Here is a 27,119-nt window from a genome sequence, read left to right as displayed (position 1 = left end):
CCTCCACGGTGGACGATGGATTTTTTTATCCATTGTCTAGAATTTCAGAATCAGAATATGTATTTATACTTGAGGAATCTGATGAACTATAAAGCGTTTTTTCACCAATGTCCAGTAGGGGCGGGTCATAATTTGCGCTTGTGCCAAAGAGAGATGGCACCCATTACAGTAATGCAACATTTCTAGCCACACACCGACATATGCTCATTATAACCAGAGAGATCATTTGACTTTTAACCTAAACACTAGCCTGATCGTTTGTGTATGGTGAGCAAGATAATTAAATTCACCAGGAGAGGTCAGAGAAATTATATTGGAACCAGGAATGGAAAGGGACATGGTAGACTTTATTTTAAGGAAATTATTATTAGGATGGAAAAAGACAAGTGTCCCAACTTCCTCCTGTACAGCCACATTAGTGAAACTAGCACTCGAGGTTATTTGAGTAAACAATGGGTCGATACCATTAGACAAGATTAACTGGAGCTGGGACTCACACTCAAATGTGGATTGGCTACAACATTGGTAACCAACCTGTCATCTACAAACGACTGGTGGGTCCACAACATTGCGGGAAGTGGCTCGTGGAACTGCTGCAGTTAGTACAATCTCGCGATGGCGAGATCTTAACTCCCTCACCTGGTATGCAGTAGGGTCATGGGTTCTATCCTGACCCTGATGCCTGTATATTTGGAGTTTGTATGTTCTCCCCGTGGTCACGTGGATTTTCCTCTGGGTCATCCAGTTTTTCCATCCATGTCTAAAAACATCCGTTTAGAGTATTTGGCTGCGATAAATTTCCACATAAACCACTTCGTTGAGCTACCATTTGTGATGGCCAGGTCGCTTCTGAAAAAGAGTTACATAGCTCAGTGGGCCTTATCTGGTAAAATAAAAAATAGTTTTTTTTTATGATTTGGGGCATGGTGGGTCCACAAAAGAAAATTTAATGTTTAACAGTGGTCAGCAGGTCCAGAAAGGTTGGGAACTACTGGGCTGGAACATTGTTACTGTAACTGGGAGACACTCCCAGACACGGATTGGCTAAAGCCAGAGACAGACACAGTTGGAAGTAGGCCATAAATGGGCTGCTAGAGCACGCTGATCTATCACTATGACCGAGACATGTTAAAAGTTAATTATTACAGTGTCAGTTTCCTTAATACATTTATATGAATTTTAATTTATAGTTATGGAGATGATGTCAGTTGTTCTGTGTGTAAGCGAATGGGTGCAGTGTTTCAAGTGTTTTTATGAGTTCCCGTCCTTTCATAATTCCTCTATCTGTTTCTTAATTCCGTGCATTCATCCGTTGAATTTAATTAATTTGCATTTGCTTTTGAAATGGAAAATATGGAAAGTTGGGTCATTCATTGGCTAAAACAGAATTTTATGCTCAGAATAAATGCATTTAATCGTGTGCGCAATCATTTATGTCAATTCATATAAATATACTAAATATTTTCATTAGAAGAATAGTTGAACGAGACTACATAGCACATATGAGACAAATAATATAGTACAAAACAGTGTTCTCATTGACATGAATTTTTGTAAATATTACCTTACCCTTTGAATTCAGAGAAAATGGTGCAGTACATCATGCGACTGAAGCGACATCAATTTTTTTGTGAAACTGTCTTACGCTTGCTGGAATATTTGCTGACATCAGTATGTGCTGCTGTGCTCATCTGAAATGGACCCCTCTTAACCCAACTGCCACAAAGCGGTACTTGTCAGATGTATAACGATGATTGTTATCAGTTGTTATTTTTTTATTATGAAATGTTGATGCTGATACATTCTGATGACGACTTTGACAATGGGACGTCCAAAACTAAAGCGCGCTCGCGACAGTGTGATATGATTGTAATCATGGTGACGTCATTCACGTAGCTTGTGTTCAAACCCAATGACGACGTGTCTTTCCCCGCTGTGTGTGTCGCATGTGTAGGAGGTTTCCTCTGAAGGATCTGCCTGAAGATGAGAAAAAGTGTGCCATGTGGCTCTACAACCTCTACCTGGAGAAGGTGAGGCCGCCTCCTTAGCACATTTCTGCCTCCAACATTGAGGGGGTCTTCGTAAAGGCACTCCACTCCTGATGTCATAATCGTTGAATGTTACCGACATCTTTTTTTCAAAAGTGTAAACAGCGTTTACGCCCCACTGCCAGAAAGAGCTCATTAAAATGTTCAAACATATTAGTTGGTGATGCTGCCTTGGCAACATGGCTATTAACACAAAATACTCAACACATTCGTCAGTGTGAAGGACTTTTGCCTGAAAAGTCGTTGATTTTTTTCTTTAAAGGCAGCGTAATTGACACATCTTTTAAAAGAGATTTACGAACATTTTACAGATTTTAAAAGTGTACAATGACCCTATTTACATGCACAGATAACAAGTTCAATTTTGATTTAAAGCTTTCGTGACTCCAGGGATTCATATTCTTGGTTCTTTCGGTAAAATTTTCTTGCTGTGGTTTTCACACCTGATGATAATTGCTTGTGTTGCAGTCGAAATGTGATAATTTTATTGTTTTATATTTTTATTGTTTTATATTTTTATTATTTTATTGTTTCCCTTCTACCTGACTTCACCGAAAGAACCAAGAATAAGATAACAAGTTGTGTTGCTAATATATTCAAAGTTTGCTAATCGCAGCACTTGTTTTTACAAAGCAGGTTTTAGAACGTTTTACCTGCTGACGTCAGAATGTCACGACCACTTGCGCCGCCCAGTGGTTAGGGTGAATCGTTTGTATCAGTGGTTCCACATGGAGACATACAGTACACGTGCGATGTTACCAGGCCATACGTTTTTTGTAAACATTTTCTTCAGACAAATTAACTTCATTGTTTTACTCTGGGAATAAAGTTAAGGGAAATGCCAAAAAAATATCAGTTTTAAGCACGTACACTCTACCTCATTTCAGTAAAAATACATTAGAAATACATTTTCAACTTACTGGTGTGTGAGTTGTGTTAACCACACCATGGGAGAAAATATACCATAGCCAAATACTATATGCTAAGTAAAGTTGAGGCTGATGCTCTACACATGAGACAAAATTGGGGACCCAAGTATTCACAGAAAATGTCTTCATACATAGCTTTAGAGTGGGGAAATTTGTGAATTGATGTATGGGATTGCATTGATAATGCTTTTACAAATTAGAGATAAAACAAAAACGAATGAGAAAGGAATGAGGCAGACAAGCATTTGTAACCATGATTGCCAAATTGATTATTTATACTTGGTTGCTATACATTTCCACATAAGCCACTTTGTTGAGCTATCATTTGTGGCCAGGTCACTTCTGAAAGAGAAGTCGACTTTACTTGGTAAAGTAGAAAGTATTTTTATTTGCTTACCTTTTCAATCATTTGCGCTCATATCATATTTTTGTTATTGTAACTTTCTAACCCGTCCTTACTGGACATCTGTGTATAAATAAAGATTCTGATTTGAATGAATGTACGATTGCGTGATTGTGTAATTAAGTGCCTATATAATAAATCGATCATTTAATCATGTCTCGCTTTTCTTGAGAATCATCTCAATGTGTGTGTCGCTCATTGTTCCTCCATCCATGCTCGACATGTCACGCAGGATGCCCTGCAGGAGGAGTACAGCAAGACGGGCGTTTTCCCGGGCGAGTGCATCAAGCCCAACAAGCGGCCTTGGGCCGTGCTCAACTGGCTCTTCTGGGCCACGCTGCTGCTCTATCCCCTGGGCTGCCTCGCGTGGAACATCCTGACGAGCGGATCCGCCCTTGCCATCACCGCGCTGCTCATCGCCCTCACCGCCGGTAACAAACGCGCGCAAAGTTGTAATGAAAGAAACGTGTGCGTGGGTTCTGTGATGCCTTTCAACTTGGGTTTGTCCTCAAGTGTTGATTAGCAGTATGAACACCGATGGATAGCTGTCAGAACAAGACACGTTTCCATATTTGCAAATAGCATCATATTGTGCCTACGAGTTTCTGCTCAACCCTTTAATCGGTGTAGCCGATTTTCTAAAGGGTAACCTCCAAAAACAGCAGGCCTCTCTCACCAGCACACCCGTGCTGGTGAGAGAGGCCTGCTGTTCAGCACACCCGTGCTGGTGAGAGGGGCCTGCTGTTCATCACAACAGCACTGGTGAGAGAGGCTTGCTGTTCAGCACACCTGTGCTGGTGAGAGGGGCCTGCTGTTCATCACAACAGTACTGGTGAGAGGGGCCTGCTGTTCAGCACACCTGTTCTAGTGAGAGGGGCCTGCTGTTCAGCACACCTGTGCTGGTGAGAGGGGCCTGCTGTTCATCACAACACGACCTGGTGAAAGGGGCCTGCTGTTCATCACACCCGTGCTGGTGAGAGGGGCCTGCTGTTCAGCACACCCGTGCTGGTGATAGGGGCCTACTGTTCAGCTCACCCGTGTCGGTGAGAGGGGCCTGCAGTTCAGCACACCTGTGCTGGTGAGGGAGGCCTGCTATTCAGCACACCTGTGCTGGTGAGAGCGGCCTGCTGTTCAGCACACCCGTGCTGGTGATACGGGCCTGCTGTTCAGCTCACCCGTGTCGGTGAGAGGGGCCTGCAGTTCAGCACACCTGTGCTGGTGAGGGAGGCCTGCTATTCAGCACACCTGTGCTGGTGAGAGAGGCCTGCTGTTCAGCACACCCGTGCTGTTGAGAAGATGACGCCGATGATGGTAGCCTCAGCCGGTCGGTGCGCCCTGTTTTGTCTTGTTTTGTCTGTTAATTCAGTGTTTTGCCAAGATTTTCGGAGTTCCCTAACAAGAGACGAACTTTTAAATATCAGGGAAACAACTCCTGTGGATTTAATTCCTACTTTTCTGCTTCCAGCGGCAGAATTAGTGGGCATTCTAGTCAATGCCACGCGAGGCTTTGCTCAAGTAGCGAAACGCCCCCCAAGGGGTAAACGGTCGGGGGCTCTCGTACGGCTACGCAGACGCGGGATCCGAACAGTGCTTCCGAGCTTTTTCCTCTCCAACGTACGTTCACTGTGCAACAAAATGGACGAACTTCAGCTACTGATGGTGAAAAACAGAGACTTTCTTTCATCTTCTGTTTTGTGTTTCACGGAGACATGGCTGTGTGATTTGATTCCGGACACTGCGCTACAACTAGCAGGATTCCATCTTGTAAGATCGGATTGTGACATAGCACTCTCCGGCAAGACGAAAGGCGGTGGTATTTGTTTTTACATAAACAGTGGCTGGTGTGTAGATGTCACAGTGATTCTGCAACATTGTTCTCCACTCCTTGAATCAATTTTTATAACCTGTAAACCTTTCTACTCGCCTCGCGAGTTTGCGTCGCTCATTTTGGTCCGAGTTTATTTGCCGCCGTGTCCTCAGGTTAAAGAGGCCCAACGCATGCTCGCCGACCAGATTCTGAGTGTGGAGCGAGCAAATCCAGATTCGTTGGTTATCGTACTTGGCGACTTTAACAAAGGTAATCTCAGCCACGAACTCCCCAAATGCATACAATTCATTAAATGCCCTACCAGAGAAGGGAACACTCTGGATCACTGCTACACTACAGTCAGTAGAGCCTACCACGCCATCCCCCGAGCAGCACTGGGACACTCTGACCATGCCATGGTCCACCTGATTCCTGCATACAGGCAGAAACTAAAGCTCTGTAAACCTGCTGTGAGGACATCTAAACAGTGGACCAGTGAGGCTGTGGAAGATTTGCGGGCGTGCTTGGACTGTACTGACTGGGATATGTTCACGACTGCTACCAATAGTCTGGATGAACTCGCAGAGGCTGTGACGTCCTACATCAGCTTCTGTGAGGACTGCTGTATCCCAACACGTACCAGGGTGAACTTCAACAACAACAAGCCCTGGTTCTCAGCAAAGCTCAGAAGGCTGAGGTTGGAGAAGGAGGAAGCGTTTAGGAGTGGGGATAGAGACAGATTCAAGGAGTCGAAGAACAGGTTTAGCAAGGCGGTGAGAGAGGCTAAACGACTACTCAGAGAGACTAAAACACCAGTTCTCTGCTAACGACTCTGCTTCTGTCTGGAGAGGGTTCAGGCAGATCACCAACTACAAACCCAGAGCCCCCCACACCACTAACGACTCCCGCCGAGCCAACGACCTGAACGAGTTCTACTGCAGATTTGAAAGACAATTGGAGTGTCCTGAACTACCCCTTCCCAACCAAAAAGCCCTATCCCCCACCCATACTACAGAGACGACTCTCTCCTTTCAGGAGGGAGAAGTTAATAGACTTTTTAAGAGGCAGCATCCACGCAAAGCAGCTGGGCCGGACTCTGTCTCTCCAGCCACCCTCAGGCACTGCGCTGACCAGCTGTCACCGGCGTTCACCAACATCTTTAACACCTCCATGGAGACATGGCATGTACCAGCCTGTCTCAAGTCCTCCACCATCATCCCTGTGCCCAAAAAGCTAAGGCCAACAGGACTAAATGATTATAGACCGGTCGCCCTTACATCTGTGGTAATTAAGTCTTTTGAGCGCCTGGTCCTGGCACACCTCAAAGCCATCACAGGCCCTCTCCTGGACCCCCTTCAGTTTGCCTACAGAACCAACAGGTCTGTGGACGACGCAGTTAATATGGCCCTCCACTTCACTCTACAGCATCTGGACTCCCCAGCATCCTACGCCAGGATCCTGTTTGTGGACTTCAGCTCTGCCTTCAACACCATCATCCCTGCCCTGCTTCAGGACAAGCTCTTCCAGCTGAACGTGCCCGACTCCACCTGCAGGTGGATCACAGACTTCCTGTCTGACAGGAAGCAGTGTGTTAAGCTGGGAACACAAGTCTCTGACTCCAGGTCCATCAGCACTGGAACTCCTCAGGGCTGCGTCCTTTCCCCACTGCTCTTCTCCCTGTATACCAACAGCTGCACCTCCAATCATCTGTCCGTCAAACTCTTGAAGTTTGCGGACGACACCACCCTCATTGGGCTGATCTCTGGTGGGGATGAGTCTAACTATAGGTGGGAAGCTGACAACTTGGAGACCTGGTGTAGCCAGAACAACTTAGAGCGAAATGCTCTAAAGACAGTTGAGATGGTTGTGGACTTCAGGAAGAATACAGCCCCACTCACCCCGATCACCCTGTGCGACTCCCCAGTCAAAATTGTAGAGTCCTTCCGCTTCCTGGGCACTATTCTCTCACGGGACCTCAAGTGGGAACTGAACATCAGCTCCCTCACCAAGAGAGCACAACAGAGGATGTACTTCCTACGGCAGCTGAAGAAATTCAACCTGCCAAAGACAATGATGGTGCAATTCTATACAGCAATCATTGAATCCATCCTCACCTCCTCCATAACCGTCTGGTACGCTGCTGCCACTGCCAAGGACAAGAGCAGACTGCAGCGTATCATCCACACTGCTGAGAAGGTGATTGCCTGCAATCTACCATCCCTCGAGGACCTGCACACCACGAGGACCATGAGGCGAGCGAGGAAGATTTGTGGCTGATTCCTCCCACCCTGGACACTCTCTGTTCCAGCTACTCCCCTCCGGCAGAAGGCTGCGATCCATCAGGACCAAAACCTCACACCACAAAAACAGTTTCTTCCCATCCGCTGCTGGCCTCTTAAACAAGGCCAAGGGCTTACACTGACTTTAACATTTTATCTACAAAATGACACCTTGCCAATATTAACTATATTACCCTATTTGTATTTTTTATTTTTAGATTGTATCTTAAAGCTATTTTATATTCGATATTTATTCAATTTTATATACTTAGCCCCTTGGTGTTAGTTAGACTTTGAACCCTTATAGTAAGACTTGTTTACCACTTATTTAAGATTTTAGATTCCTATATGTTGAATGTATGCACCATCCTGCCAAAGTAAATTCCGTGTCTGTGTGAACTTTCATGGCGAATAAAACCCTTTCTAATTCTGATTCTTCATATTAAATGTAATTTATATTGGCTCATTTTTATGAGATTTGTGATGGCTATACTGTAATGATAATTCCTAACAAAGATGTAACCAGTATTCAGATGTCTCATTGTTTTGTTGGTGTCTTAAGATATGGCCACGATTGTGAATTCTGGTGTTCTAAATCAAAACGGTTGTCCATTGTTCGTGCAGTATGGTTATGTCTTGTGACATACAACGCATCATGGTAGGACTGATCTTATAGTCAAATTTTTGCATGTTTTATTATTCTTGTGGGGCAGTCGTGGTGGTGATGACAGTGTGACTGACTTGTGTTTACTTTTGCAGCTTCCTTGGGGGTGCGTCGTCTGATACGGGTCACGGAGATCGATAGAGGATCCAACTATGGAAACCAGGAGGTGAAGAAATCCGACTGAAACAGCGGAATGTGAGTGTGGATGTGCGGAATCACAGCTTGTTGTGTACCATTATTGCTAGCATATCTATATTTAAACAATAACCCCAGGTGTTTTGCATATTATGAAAACAAAAAAAAACTGTGAACTTCAAATGTGATGTAAAAAAAATACTATTAAGTTTTTTTTTCTTTTATCATATTTGTACCCACATCTGATTTGAAATCCACATGATTTGTCTCCTCCCTTAGGGGACAATGCTATATTCAAAGGCTTGCAGTCTCTCCGTGACTTTAGTGTGCGCTGGATTGACAATGCTTGGAATGTTCCATTTGACACAGGGCGTTGGAGTACAGTATGGATTTCAATCCCCAGTTTTGGTCATGAAAAGTGCTAATCAAATCCACACTTTCATAAACGATACTTTTATTAGTAACATAGATGAAAATCCTACATTTTAATCATATGAAAGGGGGGACGCTTGTTAACCTTTTCCTTTAAACAAGTAATGAAATAGAGTTCTTTACTGCTGTGTTTGAAAATCCTCTGATTAGAGGTTTCTGTTTAATCTACTTAAGTTACCTTTGTGTACGTGAATGGATTTGTCGACAACTTGCGCATGTCCTGATTATTTGCCGTTATCATTTGGTCTTGTAGAAAAAGCCATGCCTGTATTCAAATTCAATTTGTAGAAATTACACTTTATGCTCAGTATGCCGAATGTGTTGCCATCCATTAATGTGTTATCCCTGTTTTCCCATTTGCAAAATTGAACTGCACATCCAGGTCATGCGCAAGTCCTGGCCGTAAGAGTGTCTGTAAACGATGTTATGTGTACAGAATGCATGAATATACATAGTACCTGATTTCCCTTTCATATGGGTGATAATTTATGTTTTGTGTATGGTTTTTATTGTTTTTGGGTTGGAATTTTGAGGCAGGGAGGGATGGGTGCGAACAATAAAGTCACTTGCCAACTGTAGTCGGACTTAGTGACATTCATGTTAGAACCTTCATGTAGAGACTGCATAGGCATACGAACTTGGTCTCTTGACTGCAGTGCTGATAAACCCATCCAATCGATCTGTCACAGGACATGCTTATTCTGCCAAACTCATTTTAAGGTGTGACCAATGGAATTCCAGCGAACTCCCTGTTTCACTATCAATGTCTAATTATTTTGTGTGTTTCTGCTTATGAGAATAGGTTTCCCCCTTTTTTCTGGCAACAAAACAGCTGTGTTAAGATGTTAAAACACCAAACTGAAACCTTTTACAAGGAATCATGTCTGCATTAACCACAGTACTTGTGGTCAGAATGCAGCAAAAAAACATACTCTGATAATATATGCATGAATATGAATCCCTGCAATCATGAAAGCTTTAAATAAAAAATATATGCATTGTCTTTGAAATTGATTGGTCCACACCAGAGACAGCTTTCTTTTGAGCTTAGTCTCAAAACGGTGTTTTGTCATCTGGCCATGTGGCCAGATGACAAAAGTGTCATCCACGTACCTCTTCCATAAGGTTGGGCGCAGAGTGGCAGTCTGGATGGTGTCAGTCTCAAATTTCTCCATGAAAATGTTGGCTACAACCGGAGATAGGGGGGAGCCCATTGGGGTGCCCTCAGTTTGTTTGTAGAAAGTCCCATTCCAAGTGAGGTATGTATTGTATAAGTAGTGTCTTACCAAACACTAGATCCAGGTCCGATTCAACACATTACATAAAATCCGTGATCTGGTTCCGTCTGTAAAAGATTCCGGACATACAGTACCCTGGCATCTACAAACTAAGTTGCCTCTGTGGTAGTAGTTACATTGGTGAAACCAAACGACATGTCTCGGACCACATTCGTGAACACAAAGCAGACCTGAAACACGGTAGGACCAACACCTCGGCCGTGGCAGATCACTGTTGTAATTCAGTAGGTTCACATGACATTGACTTCTCCAAGACAGAGGTTCTTTGCAAGCCATCTGGCTACCATGAGAGATTCGTTCATGAGGCTATCCACATATACAAACACAGAGACAATTTCAACCGAGAAGATAGATTCTGGCTTAGCAATTATTGGAAGTATTTGATGAACTATTTCGGGTCTTAATTGATTGATCACGCTTAAGGTGGCTTTCAGACCGCATCCATTATTTTTGTCTCCCCCCCTCCTCTTTTCTGAACATAGATGGACTCGTCCATCTGAACAAACTGTCAAATGGCTATCCGTGGTGCTAACGTTAAAAACCCGCCACTTTTTTCAAATTGTCTTGCTGTGGTTTTCACACCTGATGATGATTGCTTGTGTTGCAGTCGAAACGTCGTGAGAATTTTATTGTTTTATATTTTTATTTTATTGTTTCCCTTCTACGTGACTTTACCGAAAGAACCAAGAATATAGTTTTAGAATGTTTAATTTTACCAAGTTTTCATGGCTCGTAGAAGTGCAAAGCCTACATATGAAAGGAGTAAAAAAACACAATGCTATGTTAAAACGTGTGTACTCCGTGCCCAATGAATGTCATTTTTCATTTCAATTGCTGGTACTTGGTGTAGCCAGATTAACTGTGTCATCCTTCAAACATATATGACACCAGGTTTTTGACCCCAGTCTGTATAGCCCACCAGTGTTTTACATCTACCAGTCTTCAACATTCACATGCAGAGCCAACTGTGAGTTGGCGTATGCATTGGGCAATGTGTATTGCAATGTGTTTGTTCATTGGTAACTTGACAAAGGCCAAGAGTGCTGGAATTGTCTCGTAATCCACTCTTATGCCTAATCGTGCACTGTCGTCAATGCGTGTCCCACATCACCGTTCTCTGTGATGTTGTCACACGAGGGAATAGCGCTGGTCTACCCTCCTTGCCTCTCTATACAGTATTGTCAATCTTGATTTGAAGCTTTCGTGACTACCGGAATCCATACTCTTTGGTTCTTTCGGTAAAGTCATGTAGATAGAAAATGTATAGATCATGACTTTTCGATTGCAACAAATGCGACCGTCTTCAGGTGAGAGAGAGCTACTGAAACAAGGTCTTATGTAGGCCTGAGATGGGTGCAGCCTCAGGGTAAGAGGGCGGGGCTAGAGATGGTCTCCCTGAGGCTGTGGAAGTGGCTATTGTACTGTGAGAGGTTAGCATGTCAATGTACGAGTTTGTATGTCGCAGCATCGGTGACGCCTAGTATGTCACGTAGATAGATAATAAAACTCTCTGAGTTGCATTATTATGTTGGATGTCTTTGTATTGACGGGTTGGATGTCCTTCTTGCTCGGTCACCGATGCTGCGACATACTAGGCAAGTCACCGATGCTGCGACATACAAACTCGTACATTGACATGCTAACCTCTCACAGTACAATAGCCACTTCGACAGCCTCAGGGAGACCATCTCTAGCCCCGCCCTCTTACCCTGAGGCTGCACCCATCTCAGGCCTATATAAGACCTTGTTTCAGTAGCTTTTTCTCTCTCACCTGAAGACGATTGCTTGTGTTGCGATCGAAACCTCATGATCTATTTATTTTCTATCTACGTGACTTTACCGAAAGAACCAAAGAGTATTGTCAATGTTGTGATGTCATAACGGCTCTTTTTGATGTTACTACTAAACTACTTTGCAGCACAGGGTAAAGGTTTCTTCATGGTGTCTCGGTGAACACATCACTATAAGTGCGTGAGTTTTAAGTCGCATCGGGAAGAGGTTTGAAACAATGTGCACTACACTGAACGCAAGAGTGAACACAATTTGCTTTTACCGCTGTAAAACCACTGCTTTCAACAAACGTTAATTTGGATAATTCCGCAAAGTTACGTAAAAACTACGTGTCACATCTTCCTGTGATGTGATGTTATTCCTGGTCGAAATAGTTGTCCGATTTCATTCACAGATTTACACTGGATGAAACAAATGCATTTAAGAATTGCCCAAAACCAGATGTTTCCAAAATCTGCCTGTGATATTGTCTTGCGATGCCACATTTGCATCAGATGACATGAAGTCAATAATGAATCTTCACAAGCTGGGGTGATATCATTAGTCTTTTTATGTAGTGGTCAGTTATGAGAATGCGATGCTAAAAAATCCTACCAACAAAATAGTGTTAAGCATATATTTCATAATAACGAGTTGGATGCATAAGGTGCCCCTAAACAATGGATCTCACTGCCATGCATATAAAGGATGAAAAGAAATCAGAGGTAACCTGGGAGAAAAAGACTTGGAGAACTCAAGAGAGGAGGTCTTTTTAAATAAAGCGAGTCTTAAGCTGGTACTTAAAAGTCTCCAACAACTGCAAATTCCTAGCCTCAATTCCTCTTGTTTTTATAAACCAATCATGTTATGGGAAAAGGTGCCTTTATGTTAAGAGCCGCTGTACAGTATTTACAAATAAAATACAATGGTGAGTGTGTCGACTCAAGGGGATTTTCTGCATCTTGTTCTCAAAACGTTCTGGTCGGTCCAATTTATGTCTGCTGCTGTAAAGAGATGGTGTGGTGTATGTGGCTGGCTATTGCACATCGCGATCACGGAACACACTGCAGTTGCAAGGCACTTCAAACCAGGCTCGTGTGAGGCTATCATCAAAATCAGACCTATAAGCCACCGGATTGCAGCTGCTCATGATTGCACTGGTCACTTGTACAAGTCCCTTAACATAGACAACTGTGAAAAGAACTTCATAGCTCATCGGATTCTTCCAGTCTAAATACATATTCTGATTCTGTTGGCAACCTGCCTCCAAATTCAGCTGCATCTGCTTTAAATCCACTGAGTGTTTTCCTATCGACCACTTAGTTGATTAAATGTTTTCATACTCGGATGCTTTAGTTTCCTCCCAATGGAGACTCAAGTGGTATTTTCTGTATTAATGGTGGTAGGGGCGTTGGTGAAACTTACACTGGGTGGTGCCCCGAGTGGAAATGTAATCGCTTTTGGAAGCAAAGCAGTGCTATGCCTAAAATCTGTGGTCTCTGTCTGAATTTGTTCCAAATATGAAAAGTACAGTTAACTCTCAGTCATTCATGGGTATAAAATCCAGGTTTGTGGATTATCAATGGGAAAGTGTAACAATATCGTACATCACACACTCATTCACGCCTTTTAAGCAAGTGGTGTTTATAGTATTCGCTGCAGATGACTCGTGGCTCAGTTAACAATAAAAAAAAACACAAAGAAAACAGGTGTTTTCACACTAATTCTACACAAGTAAACAATTGATTTTTGTTAATGGCCTATTTTGCATTCGATTTATGTTATGCATGTTTTTATGTCATGTAGGCCATCCCCCTATTACCCTGGATAATCGAGAGTTGACTGTCCTGTATTACACATAGGCTTTTGCGACCAATGTTATCATCCATTATTGATATTTTGGTTCAAATCGTGCGCGTACAATGGCAATGTGTGTTATACACCCTCCTCCACCCGACATAGGCCAATAAATAAAGTCACGTGGACAAGCCCGCCATTTTCTTGTTTCACCACACCATTATGTTGAAGAGCAATCCACAAAATTTTACAAATAGGTACGACGTTTCACTGGTAATTACATCCAGCAACATCAGGTTTGAGAAACATATCCTCCCTATATAGGTTGATAAATTATAACATAAAGGCTTTTGCGACTAATTGTATGCTTTTAATTTGTTTTGTTTGGTCACATTGCGTGAGTACAATGCCAAAATATGTTATACATCTTTCTCCACCCAACACAGGATGACAACTTCCTTCTGCTGTGTCAGGTGGAAGTTGTATGACACACATTGGCACTGTACTCACGCGATCGGACCAAAAAAAATCTGTTATAAATCATGACTGTTCTGTGTTGAAATATTTGAACACTCAAAATATAAAATGAATTACACTGGAATAAAAGCTTTCATTTCAAATACCTTTGCCATGCCATGCCAATGACCTTAGCCCTATTTTATGGCATTCAAAATGCACTTCAAATCTATAATTCTATACTCTTATATATAGTAAAGTACATATACATAATCAAGAGCTGGGCAAAACCTAATAAGAACATGATATTCCAACTGTCACACTATTGATGTTATATGAAACCCCATTTAAATGTACCACACTATCTCATAATAGAATACGTGAATTGGCGCTAGGGCTAATAGTAGCAGGCACGAAATTGCCTTTTAATGTCTTGTTCTCAATATTTGTAACTATCATCCCATACACAGTGTACGAGTACACGACGTGGCATGGATGCTGGTGGCAGGCTCGAAAAGGTAATCCTGATACATCCAGAAAAGCAGCGACTTGTGCAAATGGTTGCTCCCCATTGCACGGCAAAAGAAGCCAAAGCGAGACCAGGCTGGAGCTGTGAAGAATGTTAATCGAGCATCTGTCATTGTAATTGTAATTAACTCCCCATTACGTTACACGCATATTTGATAAACCCATGTCATATCAATTTGCATATAAATTACCTAAGCAAGGAAAAACGTGTTTTCTGATATCAAGGTCAACATTTCTTAATGAATCTCAGTGGGATGTTTGCTTCATTATTAAATTGCATTATTGAACACATGATTGTAATGTTTATTGAACTGTAAAAAAAAAACTGTTCAATGTGTGCATGTATATATAAACCAATATGTCTCTTAATTTGTGGAAGTTTAAGCAAATAAAATGATGAGCACCACACTTACTGGTTAAATGTGGAAGAGCAAACTGTCTTTCCCTCAATGTTAGGAGTTGCTGTTATTGTCTACAACAGTGGTCTTGCTCTGAGTTCAGGTCGGCATTTGTGTTTTATACAAACCCGTGAAATCCGGTAAACCCACTGAGAGAAATCCACCCGGGTTAATTTCTGATGGGCAGACGTAATTGAAATAGGCTGCTATGACCCCCACACATGGATCATGAAACGTGACCACACACTGGCGCAGCTCGAATGTTAGGCTGCACAATGCTTTTATCTCTGAGCCTTAACTCACAGTTGTCCTCTGTTGTAGACGCACTGTTATTGGAGAGTGTGAATAGATTGTGTTGGGATGAGACCACTAAACACTGTTCCTAATGGCCCCTGGGTAGCGGCCTTTCGTACGCTGTTCGAGCTGGCTTTAGTGTGGGTGCAGTTAGGACCGACCATAAGACGCCAGTGTCACCTCAACAACTGACACCTTAGACCAGATCCTATCCTGTGTAAGACGTGCTTCAGTTCCCCTTCACGTGTCCAGTGATGGGAAGCACTGGTGTTGCCAGATAGCAGGTTTTACCTCTATCTAAAGGTTACATAGTGTTAATAAGTTGTAGAGGCGTCTTCTTGACGTGGACCTCAATTTTGATGATTCAAGGCTTCTGCCTGCTGCAAGAATACCCTGTTCCATTCGTGCACAGCTTATGTAACGGCTGGAAGCGACCCCTTGCAGCCACTAGTGGCTGCTACATTCACCACAATGTTGAGATAACCTATCCTTGAATCGAATCGTTATTATCTGTACACCTCTGGTAGAAATTATTGTATTGTTTTGGAAAACCTGGAAGTTGTATCCATGGTACTGTAGAAAGTAGTAGTTCACAATTTGTGGTTCCGCAGATCACCAGTGGACCCTAGGCTGTGGAAAATGTGAAGTGCACTTGTTGCAGATTAAGAACATTTTTACTGCATGGTGGTCTGTGAATATCTCTTTAGGGTTGACAGTGGTCTCGAGGTCCAGATAGGTTGGGGACCACTGCTTCACAAGCTATGCTTTTCCATATCTGGCAACACTAACCAGTATTGTTTAGACACTGGATACGGCACCATCTCTTCTTACACCGTGTGTCCCTGTTTCGTATTACGCAAATACAGATTTGTACGAAAATTATGTTAACAAAGCAAAAAAATTATAGAATTATATGTATAGAGTATGCGATAGAGTTACTATGCAATGTAAAACTATAATTGTTACAGAGTTACACTATACTGTATTGATTGGAGAGCGTGTGAATGAGCAATTAAAGCATTCATACTGGTGTCCATTACGATTAATCTAAATATTTGTGAATTAATACAGCTTGTAACATTTCTTAAAACTTTGCATAAATAATTTACCAAATAAAATGCAATAGTATGAATCAAGAACAAGTATGGTTGTCTTTTTTTCAAAGTCAGTGTCTATTTGCTCATGAGGTTAAAGGCACAGCTCTGCAACATTTTGCGCTTTACACTGCTGGAGGAAAGGCCTCCACTAGAGCTAGGTCTTGAGAGCCTCTATGGAGGGTATTTGGCCTACTCTTCCACACTGGCCAGACGGCTTGGAAGAGGTGCAGGTCCTCACACCTTACCCCACCACAGATCGACAACGGTGTCACCATTAATACTGCTATGTGGGGAAAGGTGGTGGAATTAAGAAACTTGAGCATGTTTTAACTGTTACGCCGGGATATTGAGCCGGACCAGAGACCAATGACTTACAATTCCAGTGTGCTAACAATTACATCATGGCAGCATCTATTATTTTTTCAGTTGAAAGGGCAAACTGTTTTATGCACTGTATTGTGCATGCAGCATGAGTTTATTTGTTTAACCAAGTGAGAACTTGAGACCACCTGTGACCTGGGTCACGAACATGAAAAACGAAACAACTAAAATATCGTACAGCAATGATGCAAATAGAAATTCAAACAAAACGACTTACGAATATATTTCACAAACATAAATCAGTGATAGCGTAAGTTGGCTCGGGCAGATTAACTTTATACAGATCATCGTACAATGGGGCATAGTCTTGAGCAATGTAATGGTTAAGCCTAACATCAGTGACGTGTGACATCTAAACCAATGGGAGAAAGTTCAAAGTGGTTGTCATTAGTATACTCGCACTCGGCACAGGAATGTGGAATTTCGACCACTGGACAGACCGACGTGAAGTATGGGCACACTACCCCAATAACCAACACAGAAACGGTAAGCCTTCCCTTCATACAGCAATGAATGAACATGATTGTTTAAGTGTACCTTCTGAAATAACACGTATAGTGTGTTTTTTATTCAAGCAGGAAATGCTCGTTTCAATCAGTGATTCCAAACAATTGTTTTCAATTTACCCACCGCAGAATCATCTCCAAACCAATCTGAAATCACCTTCCAAATGAGCTGAGCGTTCTCACTGCACCACCATCCACCCAGATGTTCCATTGTCTAGCCACTGCTAAATGAAGGCCTCCCCACAATAACGTATTGTGGATGGAAATACTATATCGATAAACGTGTTCACTATTAAGACTGAGAACATTCATTAACACTGCTGTATTCATGCTGATGTACGTTATTTTACTTTTGTCATTTTGGAAAACCTACGTCACTATCCATGTGACGATCCTGGTTTCGAGTTGTCGCCGAGTTAAATAAATTGGACAAAAGCCAGAATCCACCGCTTCTTAGGCATTGCTGGAAAGCCCTCGTTGGTAACTTATATAAGAAATATGGCGGGCACTGAAACCACTGTCACTAAATTGAAGCTACATTTTTATTTTACCAGGTAAGGAAGCACTGAGCTATGTAGATCCTTTTTTCAGAAGCGACCTAACCACAAATGATAGCTCTTTTCACGTGGAAATTGACATTGTAATATCAAATGTCCAGTGAGGTGTCAGATATGAATTGTTGCTCTACTGAGTATGCACTGCACGTCTCATGTGAATGCCATTGTTCAACAAGTAGGCTTTGTGTGTCACTACCATTGTGCTATGCCGTGTACAGTTGGCTCTCTGGATTTGTGAAGTGTTTGTGGGTGCGCGTGCGTATCCCCAACATACAATGTATGTGTGAGATGGGTTGCAGAGTAGGAAAGGATCAGGACCTATATACAGTGAAGAAAAAAAAGTATTTGATCCCCTGCTGATTTTGTACGTTTGCCCACTGACAAAGAAATGATCAGTCTATAATTTTAATGGTACGTTTATTTGAACAGTAAGAGACTGAATAACGACAACAAAATCCAGAAAAACGCATGTCAAAAATGTTATAAATTGATTTGCATTTTAATGAGGCAAATGAGTATTTGACCCCTCTGCAAAACATGACTTAGTACTTGGTGGCAAAACCCTTGTTGGCAATCACAGAGGTCAGACGTTTCTTGTAGTTGGCCACCAGGTTTGCACACATCTCAGGAGGCATTTTGTCCCACTCCTCTTTGCAGATCTTCTCCAAGTCATTAAGGTTTCGAGGCTGACGTTTGGCAACTCGAACCTTCAGCTCCCTCCACAGATTTTCTATGGGATTAAGGTCTGGAGACTGGCCAGGCCACTCCAGGACCTTAATGTGCTTCTTCTTGAGCCACTCCTTTGTTTGCCTTGGCCGTGTGTTTTGGGTCATTGTCACGCTGGAATACCCATCCACGACCCATTTTCAATGCCCTGGCATGGAGGGAAGGAGGTTCTCACCCAAGATTTGACGGTACATGGCCCCATCCATTGTCCCTTTGATGCGGTGGAGTTGTCCTGTCCCCTTAGCAGAAAAACACCCCCAAAGCATAATGTTTCCACCTCCATGTTTGACGGTGGGGATGGTGTTCTTGGGGTCATAGGCAGCATTCCTCCTCCAAACACGGCGAGTTGATGCCAACGAGCTCCATTTTGGTCTCATCTGACCACAACACTTTCACCCAGTTGTCCTCTGAATCATTCAGATGTTCATTGGCAAACTTCAGACGGGCATGTATATGTGCTTTCTTGAGCAGGGAGACCTTGCGGGCGCAGCAGGATTTCAGTCCTTCACGGCGTAGTGTGTTACCAATTGTTTTCTTGGTGACTATGGTCCCAACTGCCTTGAGATCATTGACAAGATCATCCCGTGTAGTTCTGGGCCGATTCCTCACCGTTCTCATGGTCATTGCAACTCCACGAGGTGAGATCTTGCATGGAGCCCCAGGCCGAGGGAGATTGACAGTTCTTTTGTGTTTCTTCCATTTGCGAATAATCGTACCAACTGTTGTCACCTTCTCACCAAGCTGCTTGGCAATGGTCTTGTAGCCCATTCCAGCCTTGTGTAGGTCTACAATCTTGTCCCCGACATCCTTGGAGAGCTCTTTGGTCTTGGCCATGGTGGAGAGTTTGGAATCTGATTGATTGATTGCTTCTGTGGACAGGTGTCTTTTATACAGGTGTAGTGCCTTGGATTCACTCGGACGACAATTGCCTTTCTTCCACCGTCACTTTTATTTACATCGTTCCGCACACACACACACTTTAATTTCTCCTCTCCGCGCTCCGCCAACTCGAACACTCGAATTCCCCTCAGCTGTCTATCTCTTCACACACAGTGACCTGTCTATCTCCTCACACACAGTGACCTGTCTATCTCCTCACACACAGTGACCTGTCTATCTCTTCACACACAGTGACCTGTCTATCTCTTCACACACAGTGACTTGTCTATCTCTTCACACACAGTGACTTGTCTATCGCTAACTCTCCCTGCACCTACCTATACCGTAATCTCCACTCTGCTCACGCTAACTCTCGCTATCGCTATTTATTGTCCTCTGGGTTCGGCTCTCAATCTATTTCTCACTAACACTTGCCGGGCTTCCACTCTTCGCATCTCTCTCTCTCTACCCGCTGCTGTCTCCACTTCTCGCCAACTCCCCCGCCGTCCAAATCACCTAGCGTTTTTATCCCCTTTCCAATCAGCCTTAATTAATTGCCACGTGCCTCGCTGGCATTATCCCACCAGCTCCACACCTGTCCAACGGCCCAGACTCCGTGACGCTGCCACTTAACGCTAACAGCCTCTCGACCAATCACAGCCCTCGTCCCTTGAATCCCTTAATTACTTTGGCTTGTTTACGCCACCCGTGACTTCATCACCTGCCCGACCTTATATGACCCACACTGTATGTACTGTATATGGCCAATTTACCCATGTGTATTTTCTACTCCACTATACAGGTAAAAAGCTGAGATTAGGAGCACTCCCTTTAAGAGTGTGCTCCTAATCTCAGCTCGTTACCTGTATAAAAGACACCTGGGAGCCAGAAATCTTTCTGATTGAGAGGGGGTCAAATACTTATTTCCCTCATTAAAATGCAAATCAATTTATAACATTTTTTGCATGCGTTTTTCTGGATTTTGTTGTTATTCCGTCTCTCACTGTTCAAATAAACCTACCATTAAAATTATAGACTGATCATTTCTTTGTCAGTGGGCAAATGTACAAAATCAGCAGGGGATCAAATACTTTTTTTCCCTCACTGTATAGCAGCCAAATACTCCAAATGCATGTTTCTAAATGTTAGAGCGAAAATTCGGAGGACCCGGAGAAAATACACGCGACCATGGGGAGAGAGACGCACAAACTTAAAATACACAGCAAGCGTCGGGGTTCGGGATCGAACTCACCAACCTCCTGCATACTAGGCGAAGTACAGTAGTTAACATCTCGCCACGTGGCGCCCACTGCTAGAGAGCTTAACAGACTAGAGGTATGAATAGCAAATACAACTTTTTTTCTATTTGCCCAAAAGGTTAATGAATTGAAAATATTTGCAAGTCGCTTTGGCCTATTAAACCTGTACATTTCTAATGTTCGGTTGACCTCACTACAACGGGGTCACCCATAATGCAATGTTCCAGCAACTTTTAGAAATTTCACTTTTAACGCAATTAGTTTAGTCATTATTTTTTTACTATTTAATGTTCTATATGGTATTCAAAATATACTCATGAGGTAACTTTATATGCCAATGTATCAACTTTATTTGAAGCTTTCGTGACTGCAGGAATTACTCTGTTTTTTTCGGTAAAGTCACGTATTTTATTTTCTTTCTACATGACTTTACCGAAAGAACCATAGAGTAATGTATAAACTGTTCATCAGGAAACATTTCAAAATTGTATTCCCATGAGGCCCATTGTGTAAATTGCAGTGTCCAACTCTTGTCCATTCTTTCTGGCTGCTCTATGCATTATGAAGGTCCATTGCCCAAAGCGTCGTATATATTTTTTAAGGTAGCGTTATTGATGAATGCTGAGGGTTTTTTTTGTCATTTGTGCTTGAACACAACAGTTTAACACACAGCATTTCGCGACCAATTTCTACCCGACACAGCCAACTATTACTAACTAGTCTTTTGCCCGTCCTAGACGGAAGCTGTAATATTAAAGATGTACATTTACGTTTTCTTTTGTGATTGTAATTGTAATTTTTGTAGGAATTATTGCACTTAAATTATTTTTTCTTAACCTAAAAAATGAAATTAAGGACTTTGGAAGATTTCTCGGTATACGACATTTTGTGTGAATCTCTTATCACTGTTCAAAAGGTTTCACTGCAGTAGACTATCCTTGATGAACACTTTGATCCGCTGAGGATTTTAGACCTAGACAGAGCCACGTACAACTGTCCATGGGAAAATGCGGGTTTATTCGAGTTAAATTCCCAAATTTTCAAAAGTCTGACCCTGGGACTTGTTGATCGTCATCGCATATGCAGGAATTATCAGAATTTGTCGTTGTTTCAGTACAAAAGGAAGAGTGACATCACTTGAAGCTAGGTCGATTCTCGGGATGAAGACGATTTTGCCTCGGTTGCATTCCGATACCATCTCTGCGGTGATGAAGTTATTCTGTACTGATTTGACCATCAAACGCGTTCTATTGCAAAGACCGTTCTTCGGGTTCAGATTTCCCAGCAGCATGATGATAACGCCTGTCTTCAGTGCCAATGTGTGTGGCGGCATTCCTGAAGGCGTTTGATCACGAATACATTTTGGAGGGTGATTCAATGCGTCCACAGGATCTTCCGACACGATCGAGTCAGACCTGAAATAAATTCGGAGATTTCTAGACAGCTGTGTGATGATGTTTCGGTTCATTTCGAGAGTGTCCTTGTTGGTAGGGGCCAGAATCGTTATTTTCGTAAGCTTTTCGGCAGGCATGCGTTGCAAGTTCTCACCGTAAATTGCGATGACCAGATCATCAACCGTTATCATTTGAGGTGGAATTTCCATGGAACCTAACAGCACTCCAGATATCTCGGGCAAAGTTCCCAATCCAACTTTCAGCAGCCAATTATTATACTTATTTTGATCATCACTCCGAAGGTTTGCCGTGAGAGTCAATTTGGTAAATTGCTGCCATAATCTGCTGGATGTGATGCAGCACTCGGTGACATCAACACGGGTGCCTTTTGCTACAACCGGCAACGTCTGTCTGAAGTCGCCACCGATTACGACGACTTTTTCACCAAATGGTCGTTGAATCTGCATGATGTCGCGCAACAGCTGATCGATGCATCGAAGGCCATGCTTTGTCAGCATCGTAATTTCATGAATGATGATGAGCGAAGGTTGTCGTAGCGTTTCGCCTTCTGGCGAATTCAGTCTCATCGACAAAGAAGATGTGTCGAGGAGGGGAACTGGAAGCTTGCATCTGCTGTGGACAGTTCGTCCGCCTTTCAGTAAAGTCGCTGCGCTTCCAGTGGTCACAAAAGGAAGAGCGATTTGACCTTTTCCACAAACAAATGACAGCAGCGTGGAGTACAAAAAAAAGTATTTCCAGAGCCGCCAGGACCATTTAAGTAGAAAAGCCTGTTCTGGACATGCTCATCGTCGATAGCTCTCATTATTGCTGTGAAAGCTTCAAACTATTGCCCATTAAGGGAGCAAATTCTCGTTTCAGCTTCTTGTTCTTCTTGCACTGCGTCATATAGCTGAGCTTCGATTGGATGTCCTATCGGTTTCAGAATACCAATTGATGCGCAAGACAATCCATGTTGTTTGAGAATTGCGTTGATGTCGTTGCAGAGCCATGTTCAATGCAACATTTTCGTCATGACGCCGTAGATAATCCAGCGACATGTCAAGTGAATGCTTGTTCCACAACTCGCCAGCGTTTGTTGGCATACAGAAGCAGCAAATGTACGCAAACGTCTGTCGCATTTGATTCGGCATTTGATATGTCACGGACTCCTGCATGCATCATTCTTTGTCTGAATCCAGCAAATGACGATGAAAGGCAGCTTTCTTGAATGTGGTGTAAACGACGCCATCGACGGTTCTGAGGAATTCAAAACTGGTAGCGCCTTTGACGGTGCAGCAAGAGCATCCTAAGATAGAATTGCTCATCTTTGATTCCAACAGTGTGCAATCTCGCAACGATCTTAGTGCCTCCTCTTTGTCGCTGCTTCCAGTTGTTGTTGACACACACATAATTGTATGGAATGTCGTTGTAGAGAAAATATTGGGCGTTTGGATCAATCATGTTTAGCTGAAACCAAGATTCGAGCTTAGTGCGACCTGATCGAGCCGCTTCCAACGCCTCTTCTTCTCGAGCTTCTTGAAACACAACACCTTTCTGATTTGGCAAATGCACGGGCAATCTAATCACGGCATGCGAAGGATCATGCATTGGCGACTCGAGCAAACGGCACATAGCTTCTGGTGCACTCACGTATATTGTGTTGATGAAATTTGACAGCTCGTCGTGTCGACGTTGAGGATTCTCGCCGGCAATGATCGTCATATTGGCACAGTCGAATCCTTCGTAAATATATTTATAAATATATTTCACAGCTTTTAGTGATGTGCAGACTTGGACGTTGATATGAGCATTGTACCTCAGCAGTAGATAGGGATTGTACGGCACCACATCTGTTATTCATTGACGATCCACGAACTTCTGCTGAAATTCCTTATCGCCGATGATACAGAGGATATTTGTTCACATTGTGTGCTGTCGTGGTAGAAAATTGCTTCGGGAACGCCTTTGAGCACTTTCGATCTTGCATGCAGGGTGCTCGAGGATTTCCAGCTGCACATGGGCCATGCATCATGGATCTAGTGACAATTTCGTGCAACCACAGATTTTCAGTCGCAATGGGAATTTCAGCAGATACAACCTGATCGATGCGCTCAGAGCTAGTGAATATATCATCAACTCGCAATGTTATCAAGATGTGTGCGTGAGGCAGTCCGCGTTTCTGGAACTCGATGGTGTAGACGAAAGTCGTTGAGATTCCCAGAACACCATGCACAGTGAGATCCTGCATCAACGATTTAAGTTTCAACTTGAAAACACGTCGACCAGATGCTTGTTCACCTTGATGCAAATTGTTGGTGATGTATTTCCACCTTGGATTTGCAGTGAATGTGATGAAGAGATTGGGAGCGCCTTGCTTCGCGAAAATTGACATCGCTTCTGCGCTTCGCTCTTTCATGTTCCGCGGTGAACCTTCGAAAGATGAAGGCAGAATAACGGGAACTCCAGCTTGTCTTCCAGCGTTTTTAGAGGCATTCTCCATGTGATCGGGCAAGTCCTTGATAAAGCTCAACTCGTGATTTCTGCATGATGTTGGCGAATGTAATTCAAATTATTCACTTCAACCTGCAGGTACGAATCGACAATCCACTGTTGCGTGAGCTTTCCAGCACTGCTTCGTGAATGTGTCTCTGATCGCCGTTAGCGCTGCAACATACTGTAATTCGGTGACATTCACTCTCGTTGCATTGACTTGAGCTCCAGCATAAGCCTCACATTGCCAATTTGGTGGCCATCCAGCTTCACCAAATGGATACAACAGCAGATAGGACATTGGCTCCAAATTTGGGCTGAGAATGTTCAGATTAATGAAAGGCTGTTGGGAGTTAAATTTTGATTTAAAGCTTTCGTGACTGCAGTAATTCATATTCTTCGGATACACGCGAATGTCACATTCAAAGGGCGGCTCACCATCATTGTTCACAAACATCATAGCGATCTCGTTGGCAGTTGGTGCATTGTAGCGACGCTGATCTGAATGACAATCTTGCCGAAACACCAAATTCACAACCGGCATCGCCTCGCCTGCAGCATTTGCTTCCTGTGCAGCTCGATCTTCTACTTCGCGAAGCATGGTGTATGTGTTGGCGAGTCGATTGTGGATTCGATAGGAGTGGTCAATTTGATCCAGAAGCCGTGGATTGCACTGAGCGTTGGCAGGATGATTCGTTTGAATTTCTGTTGCTTGTGTGCTGTCGGCAACATAAAGTTGAGCGTATTGTCTTGCTTGACCGTTAGTTGGTTGAAGATGGCTTGTCTTGTGGTAAATTTGGCGATGAACCTTGAACACGTGAGGACCGCCTCCATGAAAGTCAACAATCTTAGCCCCCTTTGATGCAAACGACAATGCGCTGTTGTATGAACGAACATTTTCACGAAAATTTCTGTAGTTGCTATGCTCAGGATTTGCTAGAGGCTCACGGAGAAATTGAGGATATTGGACCACGTTTCCATCGAGTCGATCGGCTTTTCCACTTTCACTTTGCCTTCCCGACAGCAACTTGTGAATTTTCCATCTGATGGCCGCTCAGCAGCAAAATTTCGTGAACCACAGAACTGGCAATCTACATTCAATGCGCCGCAGTTGTTCAATCAATTCAGCTTCCACAAAGTGATTTGCCTCAGCACGAATAGCTTGACTACGACATTCTTGTCCTGCGAGACGGATGATTAGTATTGCCAGCGAGGCGAGCTTGTGTCTGATGTGGAGTTTCTTGCTCTCAATCTTGATTTGAAGCTTTCGTGACTGCAGGAATCCATACTCTTTGGTTCTTTCGGTAAAGTCACGTAGGTGGAAAAATAATAGATCACGACATTTGGGGCGCAACACAAGCGTCCATCATCAGGTGGGAAAGCATGGTCTGCTGCTGAGGCAGACTGTTTTAAAAGGTTTGAAATGGGTGTAGCCCAAGGGTCAAAAAGAAGTGATCGGGGCTAGTGATGTTAATGTGAGAAATTAGCATGTAACTGTAAGATATGAAAGCGGCATCCTCGACGAGGGCACGGAAGTGGCTATGTTAATGTGGGTGATTAACATGATGTTAATGTGAGAAATTAGAGGGCACGGAAGTGGCTATGTTAATGTGAGAGATTAGCATGATGTTAATGTGAGAAATTAGAGGGAACGGAAGTGGCTATGTTAATATGAGAGATTAGCATGATGTTAATGTGAGAAATTAGAGGGCACGGAAGTGGCTATGTTAATGTGAGAGATTAGCATGTAACTGTAGAAAAGGAGGAGAGCAGAGCAGCCTCCTCGAAGAGGGAGTGCAGCCCAATGGGTGCAATCCAAAGGACAAGAGAGCATGAGAGTGCAATCCAAAGGACATGAGAGCATGAGAGTGCAATGCAAAGGACATGTGAGCATGAGAGAGACAGAGAGTCGGAAATAACAGCTGACATTAGCAGGTAGGATGGAAACATCACAGTCAGTTAAGACTTTACCTGGTTAATAACGTCCTTCCAATGATTGCTCAGTTTGTTCCCATCTTCTCGGTTGAAGTTGTGTCTGTTTTTATATATCTGGATGGCTTCATGAACAAATCTCTGAAGGTAGCCAGTAGGTTTGCAGAATACCTCCGTCTTGGAAAAATCTATTTCGTGTGAGCCCACAGCGTTAAAACAATGATCAGCAACGGCAGAGGTATTGGTCCTACCGTGGTAGCGAATGTTTTCATGGAGAAATTTGAGACAGATGCCATCCAGACATCCACCCTACGTCCTTCATTGTGGAAGAGATACGTAGATGACACGTTCGTCATCTGGCCACATGGCCTGCCAGCACTGAACCAATTTCCCAACCACATCAATTCCATACACACGTCTATCAAATTCACCATGGAAGTGGAAAAGGATGGCAAGCTACCATTCCAGGATGTTTTAATCGAGAAGAAACCTGATGGTTTATTGGGACATTCGGTCTACAGGAAAGCCACCCATACGGAAGCGTATCTAAAGCCTGACTCCCACCACCATCCATCCCAGAAGAATTCCCTCGTCAATACACTACACCATAGGGCCCGTTGCATCTCCGACCAGCACCACCTAGCTAGTGAGTTGGAGCAC

At 43.2% G+C, this 27,119-nt stretch overlaps 1 protein-coding gene across 5 annotated transcripts in view; it reads left to right on the top strand.

Annotated features, from left to right (window-relative positions):
• AGPAT3 (1-acylglycerol-3-phosphate O-acyltransferase 3) overlaps positions 1 to 14,981 on the top strand; it is a 59,148-nt gene extending 44,167 nt beyond the window's left edge. For all 5 annotated transcript variants that reach the window (XM_076074699.1, XM_076074698.1, XM_076074697.1 and 2 more), the window contains 3 exons: positions 1,955 to 2,030; positions 3,613 to 3,811; positions 8,226 to 14,981. In XM_076074699.1, coding sequence (XP_075930814.1) covers positions 1,955 to 2,030; positions 3,613 to 3,811; positions 8,226 to 8,314 — 364 coding nt within the window. In that variant the 3' untranslated portion in view covers positions 8,315 to 14,981. The remainder of the gene's footprint in view (positions 1 to 1,954; positions 2,031 to 3,612; positions 3,812 to 8,225) is intronic.
• The last annotated feature ends 12,138 nt before the right edge of the window (positions 14,982 to 27,119 follow it).

The sequence above is a fragment of the Petromyzon marinus genome, chromosome 49 (assembly GCF_048934315.1).
Source record: "Petromyzon marinus isolate PM22_M1 ecotype Great Lakes invasive population chromosome 49, UKy_Petmar_22M1.pri1.0, whole genome shotgun sequence".
Classification (NCBI taxonomy): domain Eukaryota; kingdom Metazoa; phylum Chordata; class Hyperoartia; order Petromyzontiformes; family Petromyzontidae; genus Petromyzon; species Petromyzon marinus.
Note: the sequence above shows the minus strand (reverse complement) of the source record. Positions and strands in the feature narration are given on the sequence as shown.